General features: G+C 50.2%; 2 protein-coding genes across 3 annotated transcripts; both read left to right on the top strand.

Moving 5' to 3' along the window:
* Positions 1-466: 466 nt before the first annotated feature.
* On the top strand, positions 467-9,568 carry RDH16 (retinol dehydrogenase 16). 2 transcript variants are annotated; one of them, XM_080811518.1, is made up of 6 exons: positions 467-618; positions 3,532-3,866; positions 6,121-6,379; positions 7,863-8,026; positions 8,547-8,782; positions 9,162-9,568. In XM_080811518.1, the coding sequence occupies exons 2-5, from the start codon at positions 3,554-3,556 to the stop codon at positions 8,762-8,764; spliced, it is 954 nt and encodes a 317-aa protein (XP_080667644.1). In that variant the 5' UTR covers positions 467-618; positions 3,532-3,553; the 3' UTR covers positions 8,765-8,782; positions 9,162-9,568. The 2 variants fall into 2 exon arrangements, with proteins under 2 accessions (XP_080667644.1, XP_080667643.1); XM_080811517.1 differs by lacking the exon at positions 467-618 and adding an exon at positions 769-1,160.
* Positions 9,569-12,391: 2,823 nt separating this feature from the next.
* On the top strand, positions 12,392-22,093 carry SDR9C7 (short chain dehydrogenase/reductase family 9C member 7). Its single transcript, XM_080811523.1, has 4 exons — positions 12,392-13,155; positions 16,500-16,758; positions 17,418-17,581; positions 19,204-22,093. Exons 1-4 carry the CDS (start codon positions 12,855-12,857, stop codon positions 19,419-19,421), a joined length of 942 nt encoding a protein of 313 aa, XP_080667649.1. The 5' UTR covers positions 12,392-12,854; the 3' UTR covers positions 19,422-22,093.
* Positions 22,094-23,088: the final 995 nt, after the last annotated feature.

Genomic DNA, 23,088 nt, shown 5'->3' with positions numbered 1-23,088 from the left:
CTTCAACAGTACCTCGTGGTATGCTGTGAAATTGTTTCCAACATTGTATTCATCTCATTCAATATACATAATGTCTTGGTAAACTTCTTTGTTGTATTTGTCCCCAAGGCCTCCCAAGTCCTTGCCCCTCTGCCTGTCTGCCTTGCAGGAAGGAGCTCTCCTACTTCAGAGTGAAGATGTGATTGAGCCTGGTTACTTCAAAACTAATATCAGCAGCCCTGAGAAGATTTCTAGGGCCACCCAGGAGGCATGGGATCGGGCCAGCCTGGAGGTGAAGGAGATCTATAGGGAGAAGTTCCTGGCGTCTGGTGAGTGAGCTGTGGGCTGGGGAGAGGGAAGCAAACCTTTGTGTGGCTGTCCTGGGCCCATCCCTAGAGCCTCCTACAGACCCGGGCCCCTCCTCCAGGGTCAGAGTCCCCCACACAGAAGGGACATTTCTTACCATCCCCATGGTCCCATGTGGTTACCTGGTGACCTCAGGGAAGACACAGACTTGTTAGACCTGCGACCGCTGTTTCCTCTGATGCCCTGGTTGTTTGGGGAGGAACCCGAAGCCAGAGAGGGAAGAAGACAGACCTGGATTCCTGGCAAGCCGGCATGAGAACCGCTGGTTTTCAGGTGCTCAGATGGCTAGTGTTTGTAGAGACCTCGGTTTCTGCAGAGCACACGTTCCCATGATGGAGCCAGATGGGGCTTAGTGTGGAGAGTGTTCCTGTGATAGGAGGTGGGACAGGCTCCACTGAAATCCATGCGCCCGATTCTCTCACTGAAGACAGAGTTGTGTCTCTATAGTTTGGGGCTCCCACTCCGGGGGGGCGGAGGGGGAATTCCTGTAGAGCTGGAAACACGCTTGCACAGCTAGTACTCACGCCTTGCCCTTTCCAGCTCCCTTTCCCATCACCTGTGGCTCCCCTTTTCAGAAGAGCCACACTGGAAGGAGAAAAGGGAACGGGGTGGCGGTCGCGCCACTTGGAAGGTGGTCCCGCTGAGCCTCCAGCAGGGCACCACCAGGGGGCGCGCGCCTCCGTCCCAGCGCGCACTTGGCTTACAGGGGCGGTCCTGGAGCCACTGGGGATCTCAGTGTAGAGATTCGCAGCGACCAGTCTCCATCCCCCTGGGGCCTCTGCAGGCTTTCTCGTTCGGGCCCCCACAGCTCCCAGGTAAGTAAGGGGCACCCCAGCCTCTTTTCTCTTACTGCCCTCTCTGAACTTCCTGCGGTTCTTCCCACCTGAAATGGACTCTGAAGCTCCTCGCAGCCCCAGAGAGCAGCGGCAAGCGGTCACGTTGCTCTGAGGATTTCCAAGAGTGCAGCAGCGCGCCTTGAGGGCTGGGAGATGTCTCTGCTGCCTGGCCCCCTTGAAAACTGGTGGGGAAGGCATTTGTGGTCACTGAGGAAGAAACCCTCTGGTTCCTTGCAAGTAAAGGAATATGGTCTGCTCCCTTAGTGGGGTTTGGTGTCCAGTTAGGATGCGCATGTTGCCATGGGCCCCTGAGCGTTTCCAGGGCTCCTTCCTTCCTCCTTGCTTTCTTCCTCCCCCAGCCTTTGGGCAGCCTGTGTAGGAGGGTCCTGGTGGTGACCCCAGGAAGCAGGGACGGTTTCATTTCTGCAGCCCTGTCCATGCTGCCACCGCCTCCACCTTAAGAGACACACACTTTAAGGACTGTAGTCAGCTCCCCACACAAAACAACTAAAGGCTTAATCGGTGCCCCTTTGTGTCTTTTTCACCTGCTGGGGAGACTTGGGGGCAGGTGAGCCTCTGGTTCCTGTGGGGCAGCCTCTCTGCCGCTCACCCCACCCTGTGCCTCTCCTATTTCTCATTTACCAGGCGGAGCTGTATAAATGTGGATAGTGCAGGAGACACCCAGAGCAGTCCAAATGGCTTCTGTTCTTGTCCCAGCCCCAGCTCTGTCCACTCTCCTTTTGTGGAAATGGGGTCCTCTGCCTCACCCTGAACCCCCTCCATGGATAGCCATTCTCCAGTCCTTTCTTTAGTCTGCTAAGGGGGCAGCTCCCACCTCCTCCCACCATCACCCAGACACACACTGAACCCACATCTTTGCAGTTACATGGGATTATAGCCCTGCCTGCTCGGATGGGGTTTAGGACACCCCCTACCCTGGCCCCTGTGCAAATCCATCTTTTCTGCCTTTGGAGTCTTGTCTGGGCTGGATTCCAGTCTTTTCTGCCTTTGGAGTCTGTGTCTGGGCTGGATTCTGGCTGTGGGAGGGCAGAGCACAAGGCAAGCAGGCGCCCCGGGCCCGGGGACAGGGCATCTCCATGGAGTGAGACCCACTTGGCCCAAGTGCTTCCTTTCCACCCTCCCAAAGACGGAGCTGTGTCTCTCCTGCGTGTGCCCACCCCCATTCCCTTCTCCCCTTTCCTTGCCTTGGAGGTCAGATTCCCCTTCAGGTTCCTGAACAACTGTCTGCTTCAGAGAACTAGTGCAGGAGGAGGGGACCTTCTACTCTGTGCCTTCTCCTTCTAACCCCTGGAGAGACTGACAGGGACTTAGATTTCTGAGGACTGAGTTCTGTATCCTGAGCCCAAGGAGGAAACCCTGGCCCAAGTGTAAGCCAGCAGGCCCAGGTCACACAGTTGGTTGGTAGCAAAGCTGGGTTTTAAAACCACGTGTGCCTTTTTTTTTTTTTTTTAAGATTTTATTTATTATTTGAGAGAGAGAACGAGAGAGAGAGAGCATGGAGGGGAGGGGTCAGAGGGAAAAGCAGACTCCCTGCAGAGCAGGGAGCCCAATGAGGGACTCGATCCTGGGACTCCAGGATCAGGACCTGAGCCAAAGGCAGTCGCTTAACCAACTGAGCCACCCAGGTGCCCCAAAACCACATGCATCTTGATTCACGGCGTATCTGTCATCTTTATAAGAATCTCCAGTAAGGGGGCACCTGGGTGGCTCAGTGGGTTAAAGCCTCTGTTTTCGGTTCAGGTCATGGTCCCAGGGTCCTGGGATCGAGCCCCACATCAGGCTCTCTGCTCAGTGGGGAGCCTGCTTCCCTCTCTCTATGCTTGCCTCTCTGCCTACTTGTGATCTCTGTCTGTCAAATAAATTAAAAAATCTTAAAAAAAAAAAAAAAAAAAGAATCTCCAGTAAGTCAGGGAGACCAGGGTTCCAGCCTTGAATAAGAGTGAAGAAGACAGTTCTGAAGCATGAGATCTAGGACATAGGGGACCCCAGTGTGTGTGTGTGTGTGTGTGTGAGAGAGAGAGAGAGAGAGAGAGAGAGAGTAGGTGGGCAGAGGGAAGTGGGAGGAGCACAAGGACCGGGAGAAGGTAAAGCATCTGGGAAAAGCATCTCTGTGTCAAAGGATTCTTGGTGAAATCCAATGGCATCTAGTAGAAAGGGCGTAAGTGTACCAAAGAGCATGGAAGATGGCGCCGGAATCAATATTAGCCACTGAAGATGGCGACCGGGAAAAACTCGAGGACGCTCTGTCAGACAGCCTGGAGGCTGGCCAGCTGCATGTGTTCTTAAGTCGTCCTGCCTGACCACTGGCCACACTCTTGTTTCATTTCAGCCTGTGCGTTCCCTGCAAAGCCATGTGGCTGTGCCTGGCGGCCCTCGTGGGCCTCTACTTCCTCCTGCGCTGGTACCGGGAGAGGCAGGTGGTGAGCAACCTCCGAGACAAGTACGTCTTCATCACGGGCTGTGACTCGGGCTTCGGGAACCTGCTGGCCCGGCAGCTGGACCTGCGAGGCTTGAGGGTGCTGGCCGCGTGTCTGACGGAGGAGGGGGCCCAGCAGCTGAGAGGCCAGACATCAGACAGGCTGGAGACGGTGATCCTGGACGTCACCAAGACAGAGAGCATCTCTGCGGCCGCCCAGTGGGTGAAGGAGCGAGTGGGGGACAGAGGTAAGGCCCCGATTCCTGTTTGTGTCTCTTTTTTCTTCTCTCTGCACCAGGGAGATCTCTCTTCTGTGAAACTGGGGAGGTTCCTGAGATGTTCTGATTTTCAAAGCCTCAAGCTCTAGAGTTTCCAGAGCAGAAGGCCTGCAGTGCCTGGGTCTGAGCCCAGGGTTAGATGAGCCCAGCCTAAGTTTAGGGCCAAAAGTCTGGAGGAGGTGTTGGGCCCTCGAGGCTTGTGATGGGGCAGCACAGGGCTGGACCAGGCTGGACCCAGGCTCCTGGTCTCAGCAGGCACACTGTTTCTGGATGGGGCCTTCACACCCGGGCCTCTGTAGGGCTTTAAGATCAGCCGTGTTTGACTTAGGAGGACACTGAGGCTCGGGGAACTGAAGGGACTTCTAGTCAAGCACGGGTGAGGGGTCCTGCTCTTTCTCCTCTATTATGCTGCCTGCTCTTCTCGGGAAAGAGGACATCACTGATGTCTTTTTTTGTGATTAAAAGTATAAAACACACTCGTAGAAAACAGACGAGGATTAAGATAAAAGAACATTTCCCAAAGCCCGGTTTCCATAGTCACTCTCTATATTATTATGTATCTTCTTTTTTTTTTTTTTTTTTTTTTAAAGATTTATTTATTTATTTGACAGACAGAGATCACAAGTAGGCAGAGAGGCAGGCAGCGAGAGAGAGAGGAGGAAGCAGGCTCCCCGCTGAGCAGAGAGCCTGATGCGGGGCTCGATCCCAGGACCCTGGGATCATGACCTGAGCCGAAGGCAGAGGCTTTAACCCACTGAGCCACCCAGGCGCCCCTATTATGTATCTTCTGATCAGCATTTTCATCATCAAATCTTTTCCAAAACGTAATATTCGATGTCTGTATATCCAGGCATGCTATGAGACCACCATTCATTGGAGCCATCCTATAGCGTTGTCTGCTGACGTGTGTTTTCCACTTTTGCTGGCAGAAACAATGTCTCAGTGGAGATTTCTGTACGAAAGCTTTGTTTCCATTCTCAGTAATGTTAAGTAAAATACAAGAATTGTGGGGCGCCTGGGTGGCTCAGTGGGTTAAAGCCTCTGCCTTCAGCTCGGGTCATGGTCCCAGGGTCCCAGGGTCCCAGGGTCCTGGGGTCGAGCCCCACGTCAGGCTCTCTGCTCAGTGGGGAGCTGCTTCCTCCTCTCTCTCTGCCTGCCTCTCTGCCTACTTGTGATCTCTGTCTGTCAAATAAATAAAATCTTAAAAAAAAACAAAAAAACAAGAATTGGATCACAGAGCATGCATTTCTTTAAGGCCGGAGAAGGTTTCTGAGCAAGGGAGAGATGAGTATCACAGGGGGCCTTCTTCCCTTTCCAGTATCCCCAGGGTCAAACCCTGTCCCTCCCCTCCACTCCCCACCTCTCCCGACCACCAGCCCTTTGTCACTGAGGACCATTTCAAACCCTTGTGTGTCTCTTCTCCCCCATCTCTCTCTGGGGAGCTTTCCTGAAAGCTGAGGCGGCTGGGGACTTAGGAGGAGGGGGCGAGAGTGACCTTTTGGGAGGGTGAAGGAGAGGGCGACCCTTCTTGGGGCTAAGGTAAGACCTTCAGTCTCACCTCCTCCAGAAGCCTGACCCAGGCTCACCGTGGGGGGACTTTGGAATTCCCTAGCACAAAGACCGGCCTTGGCTTCCTGACGGATACAGCCTTGGATTTGGTGCAGGCTGTTGCAAAGCCTGTCCCCAGGTGTCCAGGGCAGGCCTGTTCTCTAGATTACCCTGATGCTGGAATTTCAGGTCTGTCTTTCCCAACAGAGATTGGGCAGTCAGTTTTCATGTGTTTTTTCTTCCTTTCACTTATTTTTAAATTTTCTTTTCCCTTCTTCGCTGGTTTCCTCTTCATTTTTGTCACTTAGCCATTCCTGTCTACCTCTTGCTGTCTCTTTCCTATGAGAGTTGTGAACGCCGTGCTATTATCTGGAACTCTGGGCACAATCTTCACTAAAAGGGGTTTATTACCTCCTGTGTGCCTGGTCCCTAGGAGCAGGAAGACGAGAAGGAGTGTTCATTCTAGCTCAGTGGGCATCCAGAAGCTCAGTGTGTGTGTAGAGCCTGGCCCTCTCGTAGCCACCTCGTCCCCAGTTCCTCTCCTGCACGCTTGTCCTTTGTACCATGTAGGCATTGTTGTTGGTTCTGTAAAAAAGTGAATTGGGAGGTGACTTGGGACCATAGCTGCATCTCACTCAGGCACACAGACGTTTCTCTCTCCCTGCCCTGTGCCCAGGACTCTGGGGCCTGGTGAATAACGCTGGCGTCTCTGTGCCCATGGCACCCAATGAGTGGCTGACCAAGCATGACTTCATGAAGATACTCAACGTGAACCTGTTGGGGTTGTTGGAGGTGACCCTGAGCCTGCTGTCCCTAGTGAGAAAGGCGAGGGGCCGCGTGGTCAATGTCTCCAGCATCATGGGCCGGCTCTCCATTTTGGGTGGGGGCTACTGCATCTCCAAGTACGGCGTCGAGGCCTTCTCAGACTCCCTCAGGTATTGGACTGGGACAGAGGCCCTCCCTCAGTCCTCCTGCTTCTGTGCTTCTGGGGGAGGATTTTCTAGGGCTTCATTTCCTCACAGCCTCAGAGGCTCTTCTTTCCAGATGCTTCTTTCTTGCTTTGTGCCAGACGTTCCCTGGGAAGCACCATCCTGTGTTCTGGATGTTGGAATGGGCCCCAGGCGTATAGAACTGGTTTCACCCACCACTGCCCGGGGGGAGGAGCCACAGTAGGGAAGTGTCTGAGGCAGCATTGGACCTGAGATCGTTTGGCTACAGAGCTCATGTCCGTAATTCCTATAATGTTCAGCTTTGGGGGGCCTTTCACGTGAGGGGTTCAGCATTTGACTTCGTTCAGTAATTACTTCTTGGCACTTCTGTGAGTATACAACATATGTGTCTGATCTAAAAAGTCTGACAGCTGAGGGGCACCTGGGTGGCTCAGTTGGTTAAGCATCTGCCTTCAACTCAGGTCATGATCTCAAGGGTCTTGGGATCGAGTCCCACTTCAGGCTCCCGGCTCAGTGCAGAGTCTGCTTCTCCCTCTCCTCTCTCCACTCTACGTGCTCTCTCTCTCTCTCTCTGTCTCTCTCAAATAAATAGATAAAATATTGAAGAAAAAAAAAGTCTGACAGCTGAGAAAAGGGACAAGAGAGACACAGATGTTATGACCATCTCTCATGATGGTTGTGACCAAGCCAGGTAGCCATGGTGGTGGTGGTGGCTAGCGGAATGAGGGGAGGGTCCTGGAGAAGGGCCAGAACTGAGGATTGAAGAAATGGATTTGGCACCCGGGCAAAGCTGAGTGGGAAGGCCTGCTGTGTGAGGGAACGACTTGAGCCCAAGCCCAAGCCCAAGGTGAGTCATGGCTGCCTCCCTATGCTGCCGGGTCCTCCAGGCTACTGGACAGGGGGCCTGCTGGGCATGTGGCCATGGGGACAGGGCGGGGGTGGGGGTCCAGACAGGTTGCAAACCTTCATGTTGTTGGCAGCAGGACTCCATGGAAGGTGTTTACTCAGGTTTGTCAAATCAGCCTCTGGTGAATCGGGCAGAAGTTGGCTCTGGGTCTGAGGGAGCTGACATGCAGGCTAAGGTGTTCCTCAGAGAACCAAAGGCAGAAGAGGAAGGGAGGGGGTCTGAGGAGGGGTGAGCTGGAGTAAAATGGGCCAAGTCTGGAGATGGATTGGATGTGAGGGGAAACAGGAGGAGATGGCCCATGAACAGTGTCCTGCAGCAGCCGAGGTGGGACATGAGCTCAGGAGTGCAGACAGTGCTGGGAAACACAAGCACGTTATACACGGACTATGCCGATCATTATTTTCTCCCCTAGGCTGCTGCTCTTGGAACCTTCCCAAGCTTTTGAGTTGATCCCACCCACCCCAATGCTGAATTCAGTGTATACCAAATTTGTTTGTTTGTTGTGTTTGTCCCCGGGGCCTCCCAAGTCCTTGCTTGCCCCTCTGCCTGTCTGCCTTGCAGGAGGGAGCTCTCCTACTTCGGAGTGAAGGTAGCTGTGATCGAGCCTGGTTACTTCAACACTAACATCTGCAGCCCTGAGAAGATTTCTAGGGCCGCCCAGGAGGCATGGGATCAGGCCAGCCCGGAGGTGAAGGAGATCTATGGGGAGAAGTTCCTGGCATCTGGTGAGTGAGCTGTGGGCTGGGGAGAGGGAAGTAAAACCCATCCCTAGCACCTCCTACAGACCTGGGCCCCTCCTCCAGGCTTGGAGTCCCCCACTCAGAGGGGACATTTCCTTCCATCCCCATGGTGACCTCAGGGAAGACCTAGGCTTGTTAGACCTGGGACCACTGTTTCCTCTGATGCCCTCGTTGTTTGGGGAGAAACCCGAAGCCAGAGAGGGAAGAAGACAGACCTGGATTCCTGGCAAGCCAGCATGAGAACCGCTGGTTTTCAGGTGCTCAGATAGCTAGTGTTTGTAGAGACCTCGGTTTCTGCAGAGCACACGTTCCCATGATGGAGCCAGATGGGGCTTAGTGTGGAGAGTGTTCCTGTGGTAGGAGATGGGACAGGCTCCGCTGAACTCCATGGAGTCAACCTGGAGGTGACCTGGGAGCGGTGGGGAGGTGGGGCGCTTTTGGAAACTCTTTCCATCAGTTGATCCTGAAGACTGGAATGTGAGACTGTGTCGTTCTTTTTGGACAGTCAAGAAATCAATCAAAAAGCTGGAGTCATCATGTTGCAACAACCTGTACTTGGTGACAGACTGCATGGAGCACGCACTGACGGCCTGCCACCCCCGTACCCGGTACTCCCCGGGCTGGGATGCCAAGCTCCTCTACCTCCCCATGAGCTACATGCCCACTGTGCTGGTGGACGCCATCATTTCCTGGAGCTCCCTGAAGCCCCTTAAGGCTCTGTAACCCAAGCTGCGGTGCATGGTAAGAGGGAGTTGGGTCCAATGTGAGGGCAGGGATGCCTCAGGGGGAGGGAGAGAGATGGAGAGAGGGGGGAATCTCATGTCACCAAGGACACCTGCCTCACCTTCCTCCCCACCTCCTCCCCAAGCTTCCCTGGGACATTACTCAGCACTCTGGAGCTATCAGGAGGAAAGAATCAAGTTTTGTGGCTGAGGAATAGGGATTCCAAAGCACACACCCATGTCCTGTTTCTTGAATGGCTTCTCAAGGCTCTGAGCATTTTTGGCCCTCCTGCCACCTTGAGGAATCCATACTCTTGGCAGTGTCAGCAGCAGGGGGGGGTCTCAGCCCCCACCTCCTCTGCCTCTGCCCCCCTCCTCAGGGTATCCCTCTCCCACAGGATGGACACAGCCTGGGGGAGTTAATGTCCCTCTCCACTGAAGATACCTGTGATAGAATGGAGATGTGCATGATGACCCCAGCCTGTGCCATTAGCTTGAGGTGCCAGCTCCCAGACCTTGGCTGAAAGGACATGTCCATAATTGGGATCATGACACAGGACACAGAAACCAGTTACCGGCTTTCAGTTGGTTGGTTCAATCGGTTAAGTGTCTGCCTTTGGCTCAGGTCAGGATCCCAGAATCCTGGGATCAAGCCCCCTGGTTGGGCTCCCTTCTCAGCGGGGAGTCTGCTTCTCCCTCTCCCTCTGCCTGCCACTCCCCCTGCTTGTGTGCTCTCTGTCTCTCAAGCAAATAAATAAAAAGAAAGAAAGAAAAAAAGAAAGAAAGAATGGAAGGAAGGAACGAACCAGTTGTTGAGTTGTCTTGAAACCTTGATGTCCATTGATTATTTTTGACTCAAAAGTTGAAAATTTGCCTAGGTCCAGTGATGGGAACTGTGACCTTGGGGAGCAGTGGGGTGTGAGTCCATGAAAGGAGGAGCCCGGTGCCTTTACGGAGATCAAGGGAGCAGGAGGATAACCTGAGGGGGATTTCAAGAGGGGAGTTAGATCACTCTCTTCCTTCCACAGAAGTGGGGGGCCAATGTTTCCTTTCCAGGATTTAACAAGTAACCTGGGGTCACAGGAAACCCATGGGTGGACAGACAAGGAGAAGTCACTAAAGCACTGGTGAGCCCTGGTCCCTTTCCCAGGGACATCAAGCCTCTTCCCTCAGCAGCAACCTCTCTGCAGCCCTCTGTCCCCTCCTTTAGATTTATGCCCCCAATTGCGGCCCTCCCCAGCTTCTGCAGCCCATGTCTCCCTTCCCCCATCCTCCAGGGGAGGAGAGTGGGAGTCACTTCTTGACCCCAGTCTTTTGTTTCCTGCTAACCTTTGCTGAGCACCTACTGTGTGCCAGGCAGGAATTTCCTCAATTACCCAGCGCTTCCTGCAACCGGGGACTCTCTATGTCCCCACTGCTCTGATGATGTTCTGAGTAGGGACTGAACAGAGAAAGCATTTGCAGAGAGTGGTGTAGATTCCTGAGCTGAGGACAAATGAGCTGGGAGCTGTCTCATCAGGTGTTTTAGTTTTCTTCCCTCAGTTTCAGACTAAGGCCATGGAGCCCTTAGGGGGATCTGATACTACGGAATGACATCAGTGTTCTTGGTGAAAACAGAAAGCGAGGTCAGATGTTGCTGTGTCATTCATTCTCACCCATGCAGCAGGTGCTAGAAATGGTCTGGAGGAGCTCGAGGCCCCTCTCTGCTGACCAGACTAGTGAGCAGAGGTGTGGATGGAGCCCAACCACCGGCCTGACCTGTCAGCCTCAGGTGCCTACTCAGCAGGGGGACTTGTCATTGAGAGTGGGGCATTTCAAGCCCTAGGAAAAGAGCCCTTCTCCGTGGTTCCCATTCCCCACTGCATGACCTGCTTTTCCTAGCCTTTGGGAGTCTGAACCCAGGGGAGCACTGCTGTGATCATCCGTCAGCACACAGGCCCATGAAATGGTGAATCAGGCCAGGTCCTGTGTTGGAGTCGTTCTAAGTCATCCTTTTCTAAATCCAGAGACAACCCCCGGATGTCACCTGTCTTCTCAAGGACTAGGATACTCCTGGGACTGCTCAGCCCTTGAGCAACATTGTCAGACTTCCCTTAGCCAAGATTGCTCTATTCACCTACCCGGGAGCCAGAGTTGGGACATACCTCCCTAGCTGAGCGTGGGAGTTGTGCCTTGGGCTGGGTGTGCCATGGGTAAGGTTTGTCTCCACCACTTCCCATCTCTGTCCCACACAGGGTTTGGATCTGCACCCCAGGGGTGTGCCCATGATCTGACCTCTCGCTCCCACCATCCTTGCTATAGAATGGCCAAGCTCTCTGGTCTTTCCTGAGGCAACATGTACATTATTTGATTCTGAAGCTCACTAACTTTCGTGGATAGTGGCGCATAGAGATGCTTCTTTGGCTCTTCACCTTAGGAAATTTGTGGCTCCGTTTCTGTCAGAGCCTTTGGACCCGGAAGATGTGGGTGGCTGGCCCCCAGTCCCTCAGGATGAGCTGGTGGCCAGGGTCATCTTGGGGAATGGTGTCTCTAGAGGTTTATTCCAAGAGCTACCATAGACCCCAACATCCTTCTGTCCCTGCATCTTAGGGTCCTAGGTGTGGCTCCTCTCTCTCATCTCTTACTTCTTTTTCTTTATCAGCTTCCCTCCTAACTTCGGTGAGTTCTTTGCTCAATTTCCTGGACTCTCTCCCTACTCTCCACATCCTAACCCTGAGAATTTTCCAAGTCTCTGACTCTAGTCCTCTGCTTTTCCCATATGTCATTCCTTCTCAGAGCCAAGATTAGGCCTCAGGTCCTTCCTGCATCTGCCCAGGGATCTCAGGGCCTGTCCTCATCATCTGGCTGGACTTCATCTCAACGATGTTCATATCATAACTATCTCTTCTCCTGCCTCCCTTCCCTATGTCCAAAACATCCTCGACCCTGACTTCTCTTGCCACTTATGGTTCTACCTGTTATCAGCCCCATACATTATTCTCATGGGGTTCTCTAAAGGGAGTTTCCCCTTGATTCCTGGTCTACCCTACCTCTGTACATCCGATTAGCCACTGTGTCAGTTGACTTCATAATCCCTTCCTTCCACTGTCACACATCCCCTCCAGGCTTCTCAGCTCACCAAATCACCTAGTGTGTGCCTAGAGGTGGAAGGAAATGCCCACTGGGGGCCCTGCCCTGGGGTAGTAGCTATTGTGTCTTCTGTCCTTAACTTTGTGTATTTGCCTGGTCACTGGTTGAGGAGAGCTGGGCCTGCCTGGAGTGCCGTGAGGTTCCTCGTTGGTATCACCTCCTAAGGACCCAGGCCTGGAGCTTCTCCTCTTTCCAGTTTTCAGAAATAGCCTCCCTGTAGGCGGGCCCTGCTACCTCTGGCCTCAGGACCTTGGAGGCACATCTACTCTGGGGATGATGCTTTCTTTTTCTTCTTCTCTTATCATGGAGATTCACCTAAGGGCAGAGAATTCCAAAGAGCTAGTAACCTAAAACTCATTTCTTTGGGGGTTTGGGGGGGTGGGCAAAACCAATTCTGTTTGTTTTACATTAATGAATTTGTCTTAACTTTTTCCCCTGAAAATAAAAATTAAGTTTATCAACGTGTCTGCCCTCATGACAAATGATTTCGGTCCCGGGGCCGGAGGTGGGGATTTCCAGGGAGGATTTCTGGGCAGAGTCCTCCTACGTGGTCATCTTCGCCATCTGCTGGCTGCCTACCACATGACCCTGCTCCTGCTCAGACCACCCAGGACGAGCCCCGTCTCAGCATCGACCTCACCAGCAAGGTCTTTCCCATCCTTGGCATCTTTCCCCATCAGGGCTGGGGGAGAGCGAGAGGCAGCCACCAGGACTGTCTGAGGTCACACAACTTCAGGTTGGACTTGAATTTCTTGCATCTAGGCTAATTGGTGTGTTGATGCATCCACCTCTAGAAATTATAAAGTGGCTCACCCGGGAGCCCTGGGTCTGTTGCCAGTGGTAGAAGGGAGGAGAGCTCTTCTCAGTGGGTTCCAGCAGACTGCCAGCCGGGGCTCAGAGGACCAGCCTCTCCCACCGTCTCCCGAGCCCAGGCTTCTTGGCCGTCACCTTCCCCCTGCTCCATGGCGGCTATCACGGATCTCTCCTTTATGTACCGCTGGTTTAAGAACTGCAACCTGGTGCGCAACCTTTCAGACAAGTACGTCTTCATCACGGGCTGTGACTCGGGCTTCGGGAACCTGCTGGCCCGGCAGCTGGTCGATCGGGGCATGCGGGTGCTGGCTGCTTGCTTCACGGAGGAGGGGGCCCAGAAGCTTCGGCAGGATACCTCTTACCGGCTGCAGACCATCCTCTTGGATGTCACCAAGACCGAGAGCATACAGGCAGCAACCCAGTGGGTGAGAGACCAAGTGGGCGAGCAAGGTGGGGCAAATCGCATTCCTCAGCTCTCTCGGTGTTTTCTTCTCTCTTTCTCCCCCAGACGTCTGACAGTGATCAGGGACACTGTTGTTCAGATGCGGTGGGAGAGGAGATGGAGAGAAGGGGGCTGGGGCTCTGGCTCAGCGGGATTGGAAACTGTCGTGTGGTTTGGTCAGTTCATATGAAGGGGTGATTTCCCAAGGAAGTTTTCTCTGCCAGAGACTCAGAGGAGTGGAGGGAGGCTGCCACAGGAGGCGGGAGAAGGAACATGTGTTCTGTACGTTCAAGGCGCTAAAGATGGAGTTGCCTTTCCAGGACCTGGGAAGTCCCAGCCATCAGCTCCTATGGCAATGTGAGCACGTTTCTTCTCGGGATTGGACTGGGGGGAGGGGAAAGGGACCACGAGGTTGGACTCCCTGAGTGGGGGTGTTTGCTCTCCTTGACTTTGTCAGGCTAGAAGGCAGGAGAGAGAGAGAGAGATCGGTCCTCTTCCCCATATCATGGTGGATGTTGGGTTGACCTCAGGTTAAATGCTGACATCAGAGTGACCACTCCCTCTGGGAAGAGAGACCGTGGGCTGGCTGGGCTGGGCTGCCCAGGAAGCTTCCTGCACGAAGGGCATGGGCACAGGAACAGGAGGAACGGGATGGCTCTGGTGTGGAACAGCAGCCCGAGGGAAGTTCTGACTCCTAGGGGGACTGGTCTGGGGACCCCCACAGTGGGTGGGGACCAGAGAGCCCTGGGGCCCAGGAGGGGCCAAACAGTAACTCCCTTCTTTACTTTTCTCCTTAGCATTTACCACTATCCAACATACAACTTACTTATTACAACTTACTTATTTTTCTTATTTATTGTCTGTTTTCCCCTGCTAGAATAAAGCTTCCTGGGCAGGGCCAGGGGTGGGAGGGGGAGGGGCTTTTTGTCTCTTTTCCTTATCTATCCTTAGTACCCAGACAGTGTCTGGCATCTAGTAAGGTGCTCAGTAAATTTTTGTTGAATGAACTAATTGATGAATAATTCAGTGAGAGTCTCTTTCTTCAATAGGCTGCCTTGCCCAGTGCCCTACATTCAGCCTTGAGCCACTTGTGTTCATGAGTCATTGGGTATATTAGGTTCTTGTTCCTGCTGTAATAAATTAAAGCAGTAACTTAGTGGCTTAAAACAACACAAATTTAGGGATGCCTGGGTGGTTCAGTTAGTTAAGCAACTGCCTTCGGCTGTCTTCGGCTCAGGTCATGATCCCAGGGTCCTAAGACCGAGCCCCCCCACCCCCCTCAGGCTTCTTGCTCAGCGGGGAGCCTGCTTCTGCCTCTGCATCTTCCCTACCCTCCCCCCATTGGTTGCTCTTTCTCTCTCTCTCTCAAATAAATGAATAAAATCTTTAAAAATCTGTAAAACAAAACAAATTTATTAACTTACACTTCTAGAGGTCAGAAGTCCAAAATGGGTCTCACTGAGCTAAAATCAAGGTGTCAACAGAGGTGCGTTGCTTCTGGAGGCCCTAGAGGAGAGTCCATTTCATTGCCTCTCCCAGTTTCTAGAGGTTTCCTGCATTTCTTAGCTCATGACCCTGTTCCTCCATCTTCAAGACCAACAAGGTAGGGCCAAGTCCTTTTCACACTGCTCTCTCTTTCTTTGGTTCTGTCTCCTGCCTCCTTCTTCCACCTAAAAAACTCCTCTGATTATATTGGGCTCACCAGGCTAGTCCAGGATAATCTTCCCATTTTAAGGTCAGGTGATTAACAATTTGACTTCCATGTGCTTTCTTAATTCCTTTTGCCCATGTAACCCACCCTGTTCATAGGTTCTAGGGACTAGTATGGGGACATGTTGGAGGGGCTGTTATTCTGCCTACCCCAATGGGCAACATCCTTGGTCTAAAAAGTGCTGGGAAAGCGGGGGGCGGGGGGGTAGGGGGCAGGGTTTCTGGCATGCTTTCTTGTTTCCCCTGAGATCTCTGGGCATCACAGGTTGGCACAGCCTTAGAGCTATTCACACCACTCTGATGGTTCTCTAGTAGTTCTTTGCAGGAAAAAAAATGAAGGTAGTCCTGGTTTGCCAGCAGGAAGAGCTATTGGCCAGGGTAATCACAGGTCGTGGCAAGTGTGTATCCCTTCTCCACAGACAGAGACCACTTGGGTTTTATAGTCTTTGGGTCCCAGGAGCCTCATTGCCTCGTCTGTAAGACAAAAGAGTCTCCTGTGGCTGGGAAGGTCCGAGTCCTACCAGGCAGCCGGTTTCCTGGCATCTCTCTAGTTAGAGGAAGGCAGGAAGGTATGGTGGGAGCATGGCTTGTGTATGGACCCCAGGCCTAAAATGAGGGGTGGACCACAAGTGGGGTTTACATCTAGACCTGCCATCGGAAGAGTGGAGTTTTGCTGGGAGGGGAATCTTGAGGCTGCAGGTGTCAAGGTGGGCTGGTGGAATGAGGGGAGAGGAAGGGAAGGGAAGGAATCAGGACAGTGGGGTTTACGGAATCTTTGAATGAAAAGAGCTGGAAAGTGTCCTTGGGTATCATTTAGAGACTTTCCAGCATGTTTTTAGCATCAAACATCCTCCTCCAAGTGGAATTTCACTTGGAAGCTCAGTGTGTAAAACAAATGAAAGTGAGGCCTCCCCTGCAGGTTCTGGGGTTGAGCCTGGAAGGGTCTCCGGATTGCAGACTGCGGGCTGGAAGCAGATGTTCTGCCCAGGCGGTGGAGGACCTGAGGCCCAGAGAGAGGAAGGGACTTGTCGGGAGCTGGAGGTAGAACCGGGACTAGAACTTGAGGCCCTTCGAGCGTGGGTCCTTGCAGAGTTGAAGGACAATACTTAGCATTATTTCTCTCCATTTACACCAACACAAATTAAATATCTGAAAGAGAGCCCTTATTACATTTTTTTCATGTTTTATTTAATGTTTCATGTTTTATTTAAATGTGTTACATATTTACTTAGGAATATTATTAATGTCCTCTCTGGTTTGTGAGCTCCTTGAAGGGTAAGACCCTGTCTTATTCACTTTATGTCTCTATCACCTTCCCCTGTAACTGACTGAGACTAGATAATGGAGGGATGAATGGATGAATGTGGGAGTGGATAAACGGAGTTGGTAATGTGCAAAATGGAGTGGGTTTCTTATACCTAGGTGAATAGAGAGGAGGAAGCATGAGGGCTGACGGACTTTAGGAAAACTAATTAGTAAAAGGTTTATCTTCCTCTGGCCCATCACAACTCCCCACCACAAGCCACCAGCCGGGCCATCTTGTGCCCTGGCAGCCCTGGGCTAGTGGGTGGGGGACTCTGATGCTTTTCCAGAGACGCTAATGATTTCTGTGTGATTCTCTCTCCCTCCGCCACACCCCCAGGCCTATGGGCCCTGGTGAACAATGCTGGTGTAGGCCTGCCCAGTGGGCCCAATGAATGGCTGATGAAGGAGGACTTCGTGAAGGTGATCAACGTGAACTTGGTAGGACTGATCGAAGTGACCCTCCATATGCTACCTCTGGTCAAAAAAGCTCGGGGCAGGATCGTCAACATGTCCAGCTCTGGAGGTCGTGTGGCTGTCATTGGTGGCGGCTACTGTGTCTCCAAGTTTGGTGTCGAGGCCTTCTCTGACAGCATCAGGTGACTGGGCCACGGGGCCAAACCACTCTGGGTGGGAGTCCTGCGGGTTTCACCTCAGGAAGAGAGGGCTTGGGAGGATAGCATGTGGGCAGTGGAGTTCTGGAGGTGGGGAGCTAACACAGTAGCAGGAAGAAGCCTAGTCCTCAGGGGCCTTCCCCAAGGACCAGGAATGAGGAGAAGAGGGGGCTGGAGATGGGGGCTGTCTTCCTGCCCTTCCCTTGAGCTGTCCCAAAGAGACTGAAACTATGTTTGGGCTTATGGGAGTAGGAGGGGGAGTCTCTCCTGCAGACAGAGAAGTCTGGGGGCAGACAGGCCCAAGGGAGACCCACGGAGGAGGAGTCAGGCCTTGCCCAGACCCTTCATTCCCTTTGCCATATGGTTGTCGGGTATGGGGCCGAGTGGGAGGAACCTGGTAGGAGGCAGAGCTTTGGTCTAGATTCACCATTGACTTCTTTCCTGCTGCGTTTGCCTAATGCAGATTGCTTGGGAAAGGGCTGAGGCCCTTATTTGCATGAAGGCAGTGCCAACCTGGTACAGGAGTAGGGGAGCAGCTCTGGGTTCCTGGGAGGTAAGCCCCTGTAGAGGGGTCAGAAGTGACTCTCCCAGACGATCCTTTGTCATCTTGGGGCCCCAGACTGAGTCCAACTCTTCTTTCCCAGGCGTGAGCTCCACTACTTTGGGGTGAAAGTCAGCATCATTGAGCCCGGGAACTATCGAACATCCATCCTGGGCAAGGAGGGCCTGGTGTCCCGCATGCAAAGGCTGTGGGAGCGGCTGCCTCAGGAGACCCGGGATAGCTATGGGGAGGAGTACTTCCGCAACTGTGAGTTCTCTGGGAGGGAGAGGGGGTCTCTGAGAGGAACAGAAAGACCTTGGGGATCATTGACTCATTTTCATTGCAGAGTTAAGGGCATGGAGGCTCAGAGGGGTTAAGTACCCAAGGTCACACAACTAGTGGCAGGGCTGGGATTTGAGAATTGAGACCAGGGGGCAACTGCTCAGAGTGGCAGAACCATAGCCTTCATGGGGAGAGGAGTGTTAGGGGAGATGCTGCCCACTCCTGACCCCTGGTATTCATTATTCTGTAAGCAAACAGGTGAAAATGCACTGCCATGAGTGCAGAGAAGTTATTCAGAGCACAGCTGGTTCACTGCAGTAGTTTTCTCTCTAGGAGACAAAGAGGGGGTTCATTGGCATTGGGGGGTGAAGGGTACTTAAACTACACTGTCCTGCCCTCATCAACCACTCACTAAGGTCTTGCCCAGAAGAGGTGAATTCTCTGTCTTCCTAGACCATCCCCCAAGTTGGGCCAGCTGTTGTTCCTGTGGTTTTCAAGTTTTAATCCCTTATTGGCAAGTCTGACACTCAGGCACCATTTCCTCTGGAGTTCTTGGGGCTCTCACTGAAGCAGTCCCAGTTACTTGCCAGTGTCCCGGGCAAAGGTGTACATCAGGGACTGTAAGTGTAGCATGTGGTTTGTCTCCTAGTTGTGTTGTGAGCTTTGGCAGACTTGGACCACTCAGATGCCTTGCTCCCATCCTCATAGCCTCATGCTTGTGCACAAGATGCGAACAGAATAGCCCCTCATGTTTGTTGGAGCCTTACAATAGACCAGTCTGTGCCTTAGATCGTTTGAGCCCCACAGTGGTCTCATGACCAAGGCCAGGACCTTAAAAAAAAAAAAAAAAGATTTTTAAAAAATCTTTAAATTTTTTAAATTAAAATTTTTAACATTTAAAAAAGAATTTTTTTTTCAGAGAGAGAGAGCACGCGCATGTGCACAAGCATAGGGGGAGGGGCAGAGGGAGTAGCAGACACCCCGTTGAGCAGGGAGCCCCACCCCAGGGCTCCGAGATCATGACCTGAGCCAAAGACAGATGCTTAACTGACTGAGCCACCCAGGCGCCCCTGTTACTATTTTTTAATAACATTTTTTTTCTTGCATGCTTTTGTAGAAAATCTGGGAACTCTAGGACCTATATAGGAGAAAAAAGAGCCTCCAGTGACTAGGAATCCCACCAGCCAGACAGTATTTTTACTTATTTTCTTCCAATTTTTCCCATGCACTTGTATACACTTGTTTTCTATTCTGTCCTCCCACATCGTCTACCCTTCATCTTTATTATTCTCCAGAGCAGGTATTATTATCCTCATTTTACAGATGATGGAAGCTTAAGCTCAAAGTCACACAACTAATAAGTGGCAGAACTGGGCACAGTTCTTCTCATTGCTAATTCAACACACAGTTGTTGAGTTCAGGAAGAGAAATAAGATTATTTACAGGGCATTTGCCTAAGGGACAACCTGCAGGGTGTGGTAGATCTGCCTGAAACGTGAGATCAGGGATCTGATGGAAAGGGAGTTCGGATAGAATTCAGAAGAAACCATGTCTTATGAAGAGTAACAGAGCCGTTGACTTTCCTTCCCTCTTGTGCCCTCAAACAGATACTGACAAGTTAAAAAACATGATGCAGCTGGCAGAGCCAAGAATCAGCGAGGTCACCAACAGCATGGAGCACGCCATCGTCTCCCGGAGCCCCCGCATCCGCTATAACCCTGGCCTGGATGCCAAACTCCTCTACATCCCATTAGCTAAGTTGCCCACCCCTGTGACAGATTTCATCCTGAGCCGGTACCTTCCAAAGCCAGCAGACAGTGTCTGAGCTGGGGAAGTCCGGGGGTGGTCAGTAGAGTATGGAGGAGGGAGGGGGGTGGGAGAAGAGACTGTAGAGTCCCAAGAGCTGGTATCAGACATTCTGAAGGACGCTTTGCTTGGCTGACACCCACTGCCGGAGAATTTATGGATAACTTCTAGCAGAAGACATGTGCCTCTTCCCACTTACTGGGACTCTACAGAAACCCCAGGTGGCCTTTGCAGATGCAAAGACCTACAAGCATGGCCCCAAGAACATCTGTGACTCATTAGGGATATGGGTTTTTCTGGACGTGAAAATGTCAAGGGGAGGAAACCGAGCTCCTGCTGAATCATGAGCCTCTGTCAGTTATCACCACCACTGGGAAATACTGCAGGATAATCGAGCCCACAGAAGCGTCTCAATGACTTTCCTAATGGCTCTCTAAATATGCATTAACCTCATTCCCACAACCCATCATTTAAAATATGTAGTAGAGCAGACAGGGAGTGCAAGATTATATCAGGTAAAAGTTTATGATGTTTTCTTTCTATATAGATCTCTCTGTTCATAGGTGATTGGGATCCACATAAAATAACATTCATTTATTTAATCACCAATTGATTAATTTTTCAAGTATTTATTGAGTGCCTACAACATACCAGGCACTATGTAAGTGCTGGAAGGATTGTAAAGAGGTTTAAATCATGGTCTTGGGTTTTTGGTTTTTTTTACTTTTTATTTCGTGGTTCTGTTTTTTAACACAATATCTAGTGGCAGAGATAGGACAAACAGTGACAGAAGAAACAGAAATCAGAAAATCACATTTTTAGCTATGAGGAACCCAGAGGCCATCTAATCCAGTAGTTCCCTGTACATCATAATCGCCTGGTTAGGTTAAAAATAAGATTCCTGGCCCCAATGTTAGATTATCTGATTCAGTAGCTTGGGATGGGGCCCAGGAATCTGTGTTTGTAACAAGGTGATGATTCTGTTGTCCTTGGGTGCATGGGAACCACTGACATAGCTCCACAGTAGTACTGAATGCTCAGAGGAAGAAGTGACCTATCCAAGGCCTCCCAATGTGATGGCCAAGACAAAACTCAGTGTTCAGATTCCCAGAGTCATAGTTATAGAGAATACATTTTTGACATTAGTAACATTATGAAATAAGCCATGAAACTAAATAAAAAAAAAAAACCACCAAACTTCAAAGTCATGTGAAGTTCTATTGAAAAGACTTTTTTGATCTTGAGAATGGTTATGTAATAAAGGTCAAATGTGAATTTTTAAAATTAAAATGTCTTTATTGGTGTCTCTTCAACATCTGGCTGAACTTGAAAATAACAAAATGAATGTTTAATTACCTCTGCAGAGACCCCTTTTCCAAATAAGGTCACATTCACGGGTTCCAGGAATTATGGCTGTAGCAATAAAGAAAGGACAGGATTCAGTGTTTGAATAATGGCATCAAGGATACAGATTCTTTCTACTTTGCTCTGTCATCCAGTTTTGGCTTTATTCCACTTATCTTAATTGTTGTGGTGTGACTGCCAGTGGCACTGGGAACTCTGTGCTTTTCCATTCACAATTTACTGGAGAAGAAAGAGCCTGTCTTTCCATGCCATTAAAGATTAAGGAAGTCTATTTCCCAGAGCCCTCACCAAGACTCTCCTTGAGACACAAATTTGTCCCCAGCTGGCTTAGGTTTGTCCGTCCCTGAACCAATCATGGACAAGGGGGTAAGTTGCCATGAATAGTTTAGATTAATTGGGACATGGTAGGGAGTGAGTCATAATGCCTACTGCCCAGGAAAATTCAAAACTTAGACTCTGTTATTAAGAGAGTTGAATCTAGGTCAAAAACAAATTTTCTTTCCTGAAGACACAAAAATTTACTAAGGATAGACCATGACTAGGTAATATTTTGAGATATTAATTTCTACATGTTCATTGTTCCCTATTTTCCTATTTCTCCTTTCCCTACTCAGGTAGGGAGATAATTTAGTACTGCTTTACCTAGGGTGAGATACTTGAACAAATGCATTTCCTGCACCTTCTCCAGCTTTAGTTTCTTCCTCCAACCTTAATTTTTTAGAGAAAACCCTGGAATTGGGGAAATAAACAAAAGGGAATGTGACTTGTGGGTGTACACAGTGTCTCAGAGAAGCAGGCCCTTTTCCCCAAGACAAGGAGATTCACTCTGGCTGATAAGTGAATGAGGTTTGGCTCTTCCAGAGGAGCCAAAGTGAATTCCAAAATTCACTTTGTGGAAGAAGCTTGGGGAGGTGGCAAGACTCGAAAGAGTGACAGATTCATTGAGTGTTTAGGTGGATGAGACCCTGGGTGACGTCATGTAAGACACCTGTGTCCCACCATAGTAGGAAGGCAGTAGAGATTCACCAGATATAAAGAGCATATAAAGACTGGGATGGCAGACCCTTAAGAGGCAACCTATGCATACAGAAGTCTTGAATTTTTGCTCTAAGGGCTATCCCCGCCTCCCACCCTATCATTAATGTTTAAGGTGTTTGTTTGCTTTTTTTAAATTTGTGGACTGAGACTAAAATCTGCTCCAGTATTACAAGTCTAGTTTCTTTCATATTAGGATTATAACTTTTCTTGTATAGCTTTGGTATTTTCCTGAAGTTTTAAATTGCCTTTTTTTATGCACTTACTCAGCTTCTTAATTAAATTATCTCCACATGTTTTTGTTTTGTTTTGTTTTTATTTCAAGCAGAGAAGTAATATGATCTGATGTAAGTTTTGGAAAGGGCTCTGTGGAGACTGAAATGAGGGAGCAATGGTGGAAACAAAGAGACCATTGCATAGTCCAAGAAAGAAATAATGGTACTGTAGGTTAAAGTGGTGGTCGTGGGGATAATGAGAATGAATGAAATCAGTATATAATTTGGAGGCAGAACCAATGAAGGATTTTAATCAGTTACTCTGTCAAAAAAGAATTTATTATGCTTCCACTATGTGCCAGGTGTAGTTCTAGATGCTGGAGTTAGAGTGGTAGACAAGACTGAGTCCGTGCTTCCAAGCAGTTTATATTCTGACGGAGTGGAGGTGCTTGGCAATACACAAATAAAAAAATAAATGAAATAATTTTATATACTGATAAATGCCATTAAGCAGAGAAAATTTAGTAATGTAATAGATGACCAAGGAGGTTGTTTACCTTTTTTTTTAAAACCAATGTTATTGAGATAAAATTTATATTAAACAAAATGTATTCTTTTGACTATAAAGTTTGATGAGTTTTGACTTATAAATATATCTGTGCAACCACCATGCCAAGATATAGGACATTTATCTCATCCCAAAAAGCTCCTGGTGTCTCTTTGCAGTAAATCTTCCCTCCTTTCAATAACATTGGTTTCTGCCAAGTCTCCAGACAACCATTGATGGGCCTGCTGTCTCTATAGATTTGTTTTGAGGCTAATTATTTTTATTCATTTCCTTTAAAAATGTTTTTATTTACATTCAATTTAGTTAACATATAGTGTATTATTAGTTTCAGGGGTAGAATTTAGTAATTCATCAGTTGCATGTAACACCCAGTGCTCATTATTACATCAAGTGCCCTCTCAAATAAATAAAGTCTTAAAATAAATACAAATAAAAAATAAAATAAAATCTTAAAAAAAATAATGCCCATCATCCAGTTGCTACATCTCCCCACCCACCATCCC

The sequence above is a fragment of the Martes martes genome, assembly GCF_963455335.1.
Source record: "Martes martes genome assembly, chromosome: 8".
NCBI lineage: Eukaryota > Metazoa > Chordata > Mammalia > Carnivora > Mustelidae > Martes > Martes martes.
This window is presented reverse-complemented; position numbering and strand designations above follow the sequence as displayed.

Bases quoted from the DNA above. Each gene is read 5' to 3' on its own strand.
- RDH16 (XM_080811518.1), top strand. From the start codon at position 3,554: ATGTGGCTGTGCCTGGCGGCCCTCGTGGGCCTCTACTTCCTCCTGCGC. The intron at 3,867-6,120 runs GTAAGGCCCCGA...CCCTGTGCCCAG, and splicing joins GGAGCGAGTGGGGGACAGAG to GACTCTGGGGCCTGGTGAAT. The intron at 6,380-7,862 runs GTATTGGACTGG...TCTGCCTTGCAG, and splicing joins GCCTTCTCAGACTCCCTCAG to GAGGGAGCTCTCCTACTTCG.
- SDR9C7 (XM_080811523.1), top strand. From the start codon at position 12,855: ATGGCGGCTATCACGGATCTCTCCTTTATGTACCGCTGGTTTAAGAAC. The intron at 13,156-16,499 runs GTGGGGCAAATC...CCACACCCCCAG, and splicing joins AGACCAAGTGGGCGAGCAAG to GCCTATGGGCCCTGGTGAAC. The intron at 16,759-17,417 runs GTGACTGGGCCA...CTTCTTTCCCAG, and splicing joins GCCTTCTCTGACAGCATCAG to GCGTGAGCTCCACTACTTTG.